Source organism: Scyliorhinus torazame, chromosome 30 (genome assembly GCF_047496885.1).
Source record: "Scyliorhinus torazame isolate Kashiwa2021f chromosome 30, sScyTor2.1, whole genome shotgun sequence".
NCBI lineage: Eukaryota > Metazoa > Chordata > Chondrichthyes > Carcharhiniformes > Scyliorhinidae > Scyliorhinus > Scyliorhinus torazame.
This window is the reverse complement of record NC_092736.1, coordinates 1,691,174-1,703,360: the sequence shown is the minus strand read 5'-3', so window position 1 is coordinate 1,703,360 and position 12,187 is coordinate 1,691,174. Positions and strand designations below refer to the sequence as shown.

The following is a 12,187-nucleotide window of genomic DNA, read 5'->3' as shown; positions in this document are numbered from 1 at the left end:
ACTTCCCTGTCTGGGCTGTGTCCACTATCTCAGCCGACAGGCCACATAGGAAACACACACTCAAAAAACAAACCTCAGGCGATCCTCTTCTGTCCCCAACCTCCAGTGTCCTAGCTATGCTCCCTTCGCCGCCAACATTTGCTGATCTCTGTCCTGAAGGAGTGGTGTTTGCTGGTGGTCGCCAGTACCTCAACCCTTCACTGTCAGGCATGCCTAGACAGTGTGTTCCGGCAGGTTTCAACATTTGGAGCATCGCAGCCGAGTCCACTCTTACCCTCATCCAGTGTTTAACTTACAGCAAGCAATACAGAATAGTCAGTGATTGGAACCAACAATCCTGACCATTTATCCTTTCCCTTGTCCAACGATAGATCCACAAAGGCTGGCCTGGCTGGGATGAGCTGATTCAGCACAGATAGACCTTCCTGCCCTGTAGCAAAGTACCGCAACGGATGATCAACTTACTCACGGAGCTGTCAGCATCAATGGAACACTTGGGACTGGTGGGGGATGAAAACATTAGAAAAAAAACCCCATTCTCTAAGCATCCCCGGCAGATTAATGTTGAAGGTCACTGTGATAATATAAACCTTCCTGCTCAGAGAAAAGACCAGCTAATGTTAACACCACCACTCGCAGCTCTGCAATCAGAGGCATTTCAGATTTCTATAGTAAGGTGGGTGTCAGTGCTGAGAATATGTTTTAAACGGTGAGAGACTGGGAAACGTGTGCATTCAATGTGTCTGGGATATCCTTGTACCATGAGGGTACAGCAAGCAAATACAGTTTTTATCTCCTAAAGGACATGTTTGCCCGAGAGATGATCCAATGAAGGTTCATTAGACTCGTTCTTGGGATAAGGGGACTGTCCTATGAGGAGAGATTGAGTAAACTGGGCCTATATTGGAACAGGCTTGGAGGGCCGAAGGGCCTGTTCATGTGCTGTACTTCTCTTTGTTCTCTTTCCACTCCTCGGAGTTTAGAGGAATGAGAGGTGATATAATTGAAACATAAAATGTAGGCACCCTTTGGGTGGAGGATCAAGAGCATGGGGATCAAAGTCTCGGAACAAAAGATTGGTCATTTAGGATGGAGATGAAGAGAAAGTTCTTCACTCAAAGGTTGTGAATCTTTCCAATTCTCTATCCTGTAAGCTGTATTCAATTGTTGAGTATATTCAAGACAAAGGGTGATAGGGTTTTGGATACACAGGGAGTTAAGCGATATGTCCATTGTGCCCGAAGGGTGAGTTGAGATAGACCAGGCATGATCTTGTTGAATGGCAAAGATGGGTCAAAGGGCCTGTCTCATGTAAACCTGTCACGCTGTAATTACACTCTCCTGCCAGTGGTGGTGATGTACTTTTACATGTACCAGTTCATTCTGCAATGTAGCCTTGACTCCGGTGCGGCAACCAAATCTCTTTTCATCTATTGTCCATCCCGTTTGCCACATTGGGTGAGACTGAAATCACGGGTCGCTAAACTGGGCTCTGAAGAGTCACATGGACTCAAAACGTTAACTCTGTATCTCTCTCCAGAGATGCTACCAGACCTGCTGAGTTTTTCCAACATTTTCTGTTTTTATTATCGGCACGATCCCTTCACTGAAGGAGTTTTTACAACAATCCAACAGCTTCTGTGGTAATCTTTCTGGTGTCAAGTTCACAAATGACCTGATTATTGAATTAAATTTCACAACTTGCCACGGTTGGATTTGAACTACCGACTCTGGGTTACTAGTCGAGCACCGTAGCCGCTAATCTATCGCATCCCAAGTTTTGTTAATTAACTATTGATCATTACATCAAATCAAAATCACGCGTGGTTATCTGACTTTATCTGTGTGCCCCGTCCTGTAGCTCTGTTTCTTAATTTTCCCTCCATTCTGCAAGACCATGGCAGATAGACGAGCAAGTTATTCATTCCCTACATGCTCTAACGCTCAAATCCAGTCAGATCGACCCAGCTCTTACTATTCTGCAATTTGTGGTGGACGTCCCCATTTTACAGGATCCCCTATTCCTCAAACATTTTTTTTTTTTTAAATTTAGAGTATCCAATTCATTTTTTCCAATTAAGGGGCAATTTAGCGCGGCTAATCCACCTACCCTGCACATCTTTGGGTTGTGGGGGTGAAACCCACGCAGACACGGGGAGAATGTGCAAACTCCACACGGACAGTGACCCAGAGCCGGGATCGAACCTGGGATCTCAGCGCCGTGAGGCAGCAGTGCTAACCCACTGCGCCACCGTATTGCCCCCTATTCCTCAAACATGCCGTTTGTTTTATAAAGGCTCTTCCATCCCATCCTATCTCCAAACAACAATCCTATGCTCTCTTTTGCCAGGCAACAAGAAAATGGTGAATCCAATTCTGAGCAAACTCATATAGGCAAGTCAGTTATGACCAGAGGACCAAAGAAAGGAGAAGCATCGATTAAGGGTCTAAGGTGAATAATCACTGACGCTCTCCCAGTCTGGATGAAAAAATGAAAATCACTTATTGTCACAAGTAGGCTTCAATGAAGTTACTGTGAAAAGCCCCTAGTCGTCACATTCTGGCGCCTGTTCGGGGAGGCTTACGGGAATTATCGTCAGGATTATCGTCCTACAACATTTTTACTTTGGTTAAGTTCACTTTGTGAATGGAAACAATGGCATACCTTTCCAAAGTAATCTCTGAATTCTGGGTCCAATGAATGGTGGGTGTTGGGTAGCCAGAGACCACACATGGTAATGTTACTGTCTGGCCTGCCACTTTACTAACAGGAACAGGTGGCTGGAGAAACGTCATCTTTCGCTCTGCACCTATCTCTGAAAAAGAACAAAGTGAGAACTGTCAGTAAACCAGTTATTACACAGAGTTCCTGCTTCCAATTATAGCGGTGCACAGGGACTTTACAGGAACAAATACGTACATCGACAACCATAAGACAGAATGAATGTGGAATAAATGAGCATAGCTGACTATATTTTTTAACACGTTTGCAAAATTAATCTTGAGTGCATTGAGGGGAAGGATGTTTGCTTCGAGGAACTGAACATATCCCATTGTGGGACACTCACATGTCAACTTGACAGAATAAAGTTTCCTTTACTGAATGTAAGCTTTTATAACACATCTCCCAAACTGTAACAGCATGGCGTTTTACATTGATCATCTGATACTCTTTCAGTGAGACTGAATGCCAAATAGGCCCTGAATTAGAGTTACTCAAACTCACTCCACATTGACCCTTGAGGCCACCAGAATGAGGAGATTTTCTCCCCGTCTGTCTGGCTGGATTTCATAGGTGAAAGACCAGTGTCTCAGACAGTTCCTCTGGTTCTGCTACTCACTTTACACTGTTCCTGACTGACACTTACCTGGTAAAACCGTAAGCTCTGTCTCTTCGCTCGTTTTGGAGAGGCCTGCCGTTTCTACGGAGCAGCAATACGACCCAGCATCGCTGTCGGAGACATTGCCGATTTCCAGGTGGCCATTGGGCAGCTTGAGGAACCTTCCTTCCAACACCACGAGCTGCTGTCTGTGTTCCCAGCTCACAAATGGAACAAGATCACCATTCACCTCGCAGCCTAACAGGGCGGTGTCGCCTTGGTGCACGGAGACAGCTTGGGGCTGACCGCTGAACCGAGGAAGACCTGAAACAGGTAAGGTCATGGGTCACCTTATTGCAGACATAATCAGCAAGCAACAGAGAGTGACCAGTCATTTCGCTGACCACACAGACAGAAATGAATACTTTATATAATGTCTTTCATGGCTTGGGCGTCCCAAAGAATTTTATAGACCTGAAACATTTGTAAGTGTAGTCACGGTTGTCATACAGGAAACATGTCAGCCAATTTGCACACAACACGCTCCCACACACAGCAATAAATAAATGTCCAGACAATCTGCTTTAGCCATGTCGGTTGAAGGATAAATATTAGGCAGGACACCGAGGAACTTCCCTGCTCGTCATCAAAATAGTGGCTGTGGGAGCTTTCACATCCACCTGCGGAGACAGATAGGTACTCAGTTTTTTCAGACAGATAGTACTCAGAGTGCTGCAGGAATGCAGCACTCCCTCAGTAGGACAGGAGCGACAGTCTGGATTTTATGCACGTGTCCAGAGTGGGACTTGAACCCACAATCTTCTGACTCAAGAAGCGAGAGCAATGCCCACTGAGCCCAGGCTGACACCACTACTTGTCCTTGGAGAAGTGATAGCAGCTACCTATAATAATGTAATAATAATTTTTATTGTCACAAGTAGGCTTACATTAACACTGCAATGAAGTTACTGTGAAAAGCCCCTAGTCGCCACACTCTGGCTCCTGTTCGAGTACACAGAGGGAGAATTCAGAATGTCCAATTCACCTAACGGCACATCTTTCGGGGCTTCTGGGAGGAAACCGGAGTTCCCGGAGGAAACCCACAGACACGGGGAGGATGTGCAGACTCCGCACAGACAGTGACCCAAGCTGGGAATCAAACCTGGGACCCTGGCGCTGTGAAGCAACAGTGCTAACCATAGATATAGAATTTAACATAGAATTTACAGTGCAGAAGGAGGCCATTGGGCCCATCAAGACTGCACCGGCACTTGGAAAGGGCACCCTACCCAAGGTCAACACCTCCACCCGATCCCAATAACCCAGTAACCCCACCCAACACTAAGGGCAATTTTGGACACTAAGGGCAATTTATCATGGCCAATCCACCTAACCTGCACATCTTTGGTCTGTGGGAGGAAACCGGAGCACCCGGAGGAAACCCACGCAGACACGGGGAGGATGTGCAGACTCCGCACAGACAGTGACCCAAGTCGGAATCGAACCTGGGACCCTGGAGCTGTGAAGCAATTGTGCTATCCACAATGCTACCGTGCTGCCCCAAACCACTGTGCTACCTTGCTGCCCTATCTTCTGTGTCAGGGCAATTTCAAGGGGAGCTTGGTCAATGATAATATCGTGAATATTGAAGATCATTACAGAGGATCTAGGTTTTGTGTCCTTCAAACCCTGCCTCCAGATTGGACAGAAGTCTTTCCTCTAATAAACTAGATTAGCATCAATCCACAATGAAATGGTCTGAGCTACATACCAGCGGGAGTATTACCATCACAGGTGACTGTTGACACGCAAGACTATTTTTAGGACTATTTTGCAGTCATGTTTCATAATCAAGTACATTTAGCTGTCCGATCGGAACCGTTGAGCTGCCACACAGAAAACCCCTCGACTCTAATCCACACAAACTTATTCCTTTTCCACTCTGCAATTCTGCAAACTTTGCTGGGTCAGGAACAGACATGACCCCCCACCCCCCAAACCCCCAGGAGCAAACATCACGTGGCTCTCTGCCTCAGCTCGCTCAGCATTCTACAAATATGCAGCTCTGAAGATTTATTTCATTGATTTATTTGGCCTCTCCTCCTCCTCCACTCCTCATACTACTGGGCTGCGTTTCCATGGTTACCAGCATCCCAATACATCAGCCTACATCGTGAAAGTTGGCATCACAGCTGCCTTCACACATTCCAGTCGGAACCGCGATCAGAGGAGGGATCACAGCTGATTGCTTTGCATCTCTGGCACAGACTGGCCACCCCAGCTAAACTCAGCACAGCCGAGCAATACAAGCTGGGGCCTTTGAGGGAACAGCGATTCAGGCTAACAGCTCTGCCCCCCCCCCATTCACAGCTCTGCCCCCCCATTCACAGCTCTGCCCCCCCCATTCACAGCTCTGCCCCCCCATTCACAGCTCTGCCCCCCGAATCACAGCTCTGCCCCCCCATTCACAGATCTGCACCCCCCATTCACAGCTCTGCCCCCCCCCATTCACAGCTCTGCCCCCCGAATCACAGCTCCGCCCCCCCATTCACAGCTCTGCCCCCCGAATCACAGCTCCGCCCCCCCATTCACAGCTCTGCCCCCCATTCACAGCTCTGCCCCCCCCCATTCACAGCTCTGCCCCCCCATTCACAGCTCTGCCCCCCCCATTCACAGCTCTGCCCCCCCATTCACAGCTCTGCCCCCCCCATTCACAGCTCTGCCCCCCCATTCACAGCTCTGCCCCCCGAATCACAGCTCTGCCCCCCCGATTCACAGCTCTGCCCCCCCGATTCACAGCTCTGCCCCCCCATTCACAGCTCTGCCCCCCCGATTCACAGCTCTGCCCCCCCCATTCACAGCTCTGCCCCCCCATTCACAGCTCTGCCCCCCCCATTCACAGCTCTGCCCCCCCATTCACAGCTCTGCCCCCCGAATCACAGCTCTGCCCCCCCGATTCACAGCTCTGCCCCCCCATTCACAGCTCTGCACCCCCCCATTCACAGCTCTGCCCCCCGATTCACAGCTCTGCCCCCCCGATTCACAGCTCTGCCCCCCCGATTCACAGCTCTGCCCCCCCGATTCACAGCTCTGCCCCCCCCATTCACAGCTCTGCCCCCCCCATTCACAGCTCTGCCCCCCCATTCACAGCTCTGCCCCCCCCATTCACAGCTCTGCCCCCCCATTCACAGCTCTGCCCCCCCCATTCACAGCTCTGCCCCCCGATTCACAGCTCTGCCCCCCCCATTCACAGCTCTGCCCCCCGATTCACAGCTCTGCCCCCCGATTCACAGCTCTGCCCCCCCCCATTCACAGCTCTGCCCCCCCCATTCACAGCTCTGCCCCCCCCATTCACAGCTCTGCCCCCCGATTCACAGCTCTGCCCCCCCATTCACAGCTCTGCCCCCCAGTCACAGCTCTGCCCCCCGACTTCCCAGGGAATAATGGATATGAAAATCATCCAGGTATTCGGCTGGTTCGAGAAAGGGCAAGGGAGAGCGAGCGAGAGAGTGAGAGGGAGAGCAAGCTCAAAAGCGAGAGAGAGGGAGAGAGAGGGGAGGAGAGAGAGGGAGAGAGAAAGAGGGCGAGAGAGAGGCCGAGAGAGAGGGTGAAAGAGAGGGCGAGAGAGAGGGTGAGAGAGAGGGAGAGAGAGGGAGAGAGAGAGAGGGCAAGAGGGAGGACGAGAAGGAGGGCGAGAGAGAGGGCAAGTGAGAGGGCGAGAGAGTGGGCGAGTGAGAGGGCGAGAGAGGGAGAGAGAGGGAGAGAAAGTGGGCAAGAGAGCGGGTGAGAATGAGGGCGAGGGAGAGGGCGAGAGAGAAGGAGAGAGAGAGGGCGAGAGAAAAGGAGAGGGAGGGAGAGAGGGGAGGAGAGAGAGGGAGAGAGAGAGGGCGAGAGAGAGGATGAGAGAGGACGAGAATGAGCTAGGGTGCAACAAAACCTTTTTCCCCAAACAAAGCAGCTCATTCATAGGGCAGCAGGGTAGCACAGTGGTTACCACAGTTGCTTCACAGCTCCAGAGTCCCGGGTTCGATTCCTGGTTGGGTCACTGTCTGTGCCAAGTCTGCACGTTCTCCCCGTGTCTGCGTGGGTTTCCTCTGGGTCTCCGGTTTCCTCCCACAGTCCAAAGATGTGCAGATTAGGTGGATTGGCCATGCTAAATTGCCCTTAGTGTCCAAAAAAAAAGGATGGGTGGGGTCACTGGGTTACGGGGATAGAGTGAAGGTGTGGGCTTGGGTAGGGTGCTCTTTCCAAGGGCCGGTGCAGACACGATGGGCCGAATGGCCTCCTTCTGCACTGTAAATTCTATAATTCTATGATTCATCGCACCTTCTCTTGCATGGAATAGGCAATTGGAAACCCCAACTGGATTCCAGTTGACCGGCCAATCCCTGAACTTTAGAAAGACCATCATGTGGAGAGAGCAGATTAGCTGAAGATTGAGGGGAAGTTTAATGAAAAGGTTCAAAATCACGAGAGATTTTGATAGAGTAAATAAGGAAGGTCAGTCACCAAAGGACACTGATTTAAGGTCAATTCAGAGTGGCAATGAGAATTTGTTTTACACAGCAATTTATGATCAGCAATGTGCTGCCTGAAAGGGCAGGGAAGCAGATTAAATAATAACTTTCTACGGGGAGTTGGTGAAATAGTTGAAAAGGAGACATTTGCAGAACTATGGGGAAAAAGCAGAGCAATGGAACTAATTGAAAAGCTCTCTCCAGAGAGCCAACACAGCTTCGATGGGCTGAATGGTCAATTTTTGTGCTGTTTAATTCTGTGATTTCAGCTTGGTCCAGACAGTGCCAGTGGCTGTTGGGAATCCCGTTCTGTATTGAAGCATTAGGTGCCTTTCTGTCCTTCAGCTGAATTGTTTTAATATAAATTTAGAGTACCCAATTCTATTTTTTTCCAATTAAGGGGCAATTTCGTGTGGCCAATCAGCCTACCCTGCACATCTTTGGGTTGCGGGGGTGAGACCCACGCAGACACGGGGAGAATGTGCAAACTCCACACGGGCAGTGACCCGGGGCCGGGATCGAATCGGGGATCTCGGCAGAGCCCCCTTCAGCTGAATCTGTCCCATTTCAAGAGTATTGGGCGTCATTCTCCGACCCCCCCGTCGGGTCGGAGAATGGCCGTTGGCCGCCGTGAATCCCGCCCCCGCCGAAGTCTCCGGTACCGGAGATTGGGCGGGGGCGGGAATCGGGCCGCGCCGGTTGGCGGGACCCCCCGCTCAATTCTCCGGCCGAATGGGCCGAAGTCCCGCCCAGAAATTGCCTGTCCCGCCGGCGTAATTCAAAGCTGGTATTTACCGGCGGGACCGGGCGGCGTGGGCGGGCTCCGGGGTCCTGGGGGGGGGGGGGCGCGGGGCGATCTGACCCCGGGGGGTGCCCCCACGGTGGCCTGGCCCGCGATCGGGGCCCACCGATCCGCGGGCGGGCCTGTGCCGTGGGGGCACTCTTTCCCTTCCGCCTTCGCCACGGCCGCCACCATGGCGGAGGCGGAAGAGACTCTCCCCACTGCGCATGCGCGGGAAACTGTCGGCGGCCGCTGACGCTCCCGCGCATGCGCCGCATTTCCGCGCCAGCTGGCGGGGCGGAAATTCTTCCGGCGCCGGCCTAGCCCCTCAATGTTGGGGCTCGGCCCCCAAAGATGCGGAGCATTCTGCACCTTTGGGCCGGCGCGATGCCTGTCTGATTGGCGCCGTTTTTGGCGCCAGTCGGCGGACATCGCGCCGTTGGGGGAGAATTTCGCCCATTGTGTCAGCTCTGTGAAGGTGAAGGGGTCACAGGTGGAAGCAGTTTAGTTGATGAATTTAAAGGATCACACAACCCGAGAGCTGTATACTAGTAAATCTAGTTCCAGGTTTTCTATGCCAGCACGGTGGTTAGCACTGCTGCCTCACAGCACCAGGGACCCGGGATCGATTCCGGCCTCGGGTCACTGTCTGTGCGGAGTCTTCACGTTCTCCCCGTGTCTGCCTGCGTTTCCTCCGGGCGCTCCGGTTTCATCCCATCGTCCAAAAATGAGCAGGTTCGGTGGATTGACCATGCTGAATTGCCCTTAGTGTCCAAAAGGTTAGGTGGGGTTACGGGGATAGGGTGGGGGAGAGTGCCTCGGTGGGGTGCTCTTTCAGAGGGTCGGTGCAGACTCGATGGACTGAATGGCCTCCTTCTGCACTGTAGGGATTCTATAACATGCAATGACAATTAGTATTACAGAGCACTCGGTCTGACAGCAATGGTATGGGGTCTCCAGATCTAGCTGTGTTTTAAGATCTCCAGCATCCAGAGTATTTTGCTTCACTGGGAGAAGTGATCAGAACCTAGGAGCAGTCCTGGGATCAGGGGCACAGAGAACGTGTCCTGGAGCTGGTACATTCAAATCTTGTACTGGGGGAGAGTTATACTGGGCATACCAGCGTTCCAGGTCTCCACTGCGTGGATAATGTGCTTCCTGATATCCCTCTGGAACAGCTTAGCAGTAACTCTACTCCCCAATCCCTGCCTTTGTTCTAGATCCTCGGTATCTACAAATTTTAAACATCTCGATTAGCACCAATCGTGGGAGAGCATTTCCAGAATCATCGGGTCTTATCCATTCTGCTGCTGAATAATAAGGAGAAGTTTCCCCCTTTCACAGACGGTTTATTGTGATCTTCTTCACGCCGACCGATGTAAGAGGGCATCTCCATAGCAACACCAGTATCAAAGAAACTCTGTTCCCATTACTGAAAGCTGAAAAATGTGTCAATTAGAGATAGGCTTAAAGTCCAGGCTACACAAAATCACAGCAGGCTTTGAATCTTCTATGAGTCCGATGCCTCTTACAACCCCCCCACCCCCACCCCCACCCCGCTCCCACATCCCCAAATCGGCACGCAACTTAAACTTAAAGGGGAAGGATGTGTAAGGGGGAGTAACATCTGTTCAAAGAGATTTCCATTGTGGAAGAAAGTGATACACTTATCCTCGATTCTTTTGATTTTTGGTTTGAAAGGAACATCAGCTTTACTGTCGATAAGGAGGCTGAAAAAGTCTCTTGTTGCTGATGCCAGTTACCCCGTGGCCAACGTCGAATGATAAAGCACAGAAGGAGGCCATTCAATCCATTGTGTGGGTACCGGCCCTTTGAAAGAGCAATCCAATTAGTCCCACTCCCCGCCGCTCTTTCCCCAAAGCTCAGCAAACGCTTCCTTTTTCAGTATTTATCCAATTCTCCTTTGAAAGCCGCTATTCAGTTTGCTTCCACTGCCCTTTCAGGCAGCGCTTTCCCAACAGGGCACCAAGTTTTTTAAAAAAAGCAACCCCCCCCTTGCACACGGAGCTTCAAACTGACTGGAAAGCCAGTTAAGAATTGCCCAGCCACAGGCAGCCTGTAGTGTAGTTTCACAGGGATGGGCAGCCCAGGACTGACAGTCTGATGTCCCATTCCCAGTGTTCAGCAAGCAGCTGCCAGAATGCTCAATGCTCAGGGCAGCACGGTAGCACAGTGGTTAGCACTGTTGCTTCACAGCTCCAGGGTCCCAGGTTCGATTCCCGTCTTGGCTCACTGTCTGTGCGGAGTCTGCACCTTGTCCCCGTGTCTGCGTGGGTTTCCTCCGGGTGCTCCGGTTTCCTCCCACAAGTCCCAAAAGACGTGCCTGTTAGGTGAATTGGACATTCTGAAATCTCCCTCTGTGTACCCGAACAGGCGCCGGAGTGTGACGACTAGGGGATTTTCATAGTAACTTCATTGCCGTGTTAATGTCAGCCTACTTGTGACAATAAAGATTGCTCTTATTATTGAAAGAGCCTTGAGGAATGAGGCCCGATACTGGGCTGGAATCGCTAAATAAATATGCCCATTACTCCCTCTGATAACAGGCGAAACTAATCCGAATGAAAAGTGCTGTACCTTAGACTTTCTTTCCTCTTCAAGGACTGGATAAGATTAATGGTCACAGGGCCTGGATCTATTGCAATTTAATATTTCCTCAACTCGATTGGACTTTAAGGAAAACACAAAAGGAATACACTTGGGAATAGTCAGCCTCCGCTGAATGGTGTTGCCGTGAGGTGGTTATACCGACTGTATTGTTTCCTGCCCTTTTCCAGATCTTTCCATGGCCTCGCCCTGTGTTATCAGTGACCCTATAACCACCCAGAAATCTGTTCTCTTCCAGCCTGCCCACTTGCACATTCACAACTTTCACAGTGGTTCAGCTACTCGGGCCTTGAGCTCGGGAATTTCCTCCTTCATTCTCCCCACTTCTCTCCCCCTTTAAGGTGCTCCTCTTTGACCAATCTTGTGCTCACCTGTTCTCACATGTCCCGCTGTGGCTCAATGTCACATTTTGGTCAATAATCACACCTGTGAAGCTCTTTGGAATATTGCACCGTGTTGAAAGTGCTAATGAAATGCACCCTATGTATTTTCTTTTCATGTAAGGAAGGTTTACGCAGAACAATACTTTTCACTATACCTCGGTGCACGTGACAATAAACAAATCCATCCATCCATGAAACACAGCTCAGCGCGCGCACACACACATCACTGTGCACACACAGCTCAGCGTGCGCACACACATCACTGTGCACACACAGCTCAGCGTGCGCACACACAATCACTGTGCACACACAGCTCAGCGTGCACACACACCACTGTGCACACACAGCTCAGCGTGCACACACATCACTGTGCACACACAGCTCAGCGTGCGCACACACATCACTGTGCACACACAGCTCAGCGTGCGTGCACACACACCACTGTGCACACAGCTCAGCATGCGTGCACACACATCACTGTGCACACACAGCTCAGCACGTGTGCACACACACATCACTGTGCACACACAGCTCAGCGTGCACACACACCACTGTGCA

At 50.9% G+C, this 12,187-nt stretch overlaps 1 protein-coding gene across 10 annotated transcripts in view; it reads right to left on the bottom strand.

Moving 5' to 3' along the window:
- The window catches only part of LOC140404308 (neogenin-like), a 223,681-nt gene that overhangs the window by 105,330 nt on the left and 106,164 nt on the right, over positions 1-12,187 (bottom strand). For all 10 annotated transcript variants that reach the window (XM_072492648.1, XM_072492655.1, XM_072492651.1 and 7 more), the window contains exons 3-4: positions 3,369-3,644; positions 2,666-2,816 (exon numbers count right to left, since the gene is read on the bottom strand). In XM_072492648.1, the coding sequence (XP_072348749.1) occupies positions 2,666-2,816; positions 3,369-3,644 (427 nt within the window). The remainder of the gene's footprint in view (positions 1-2,665; positions 2,817-3,368; positions 3,645-12,187) is intronic.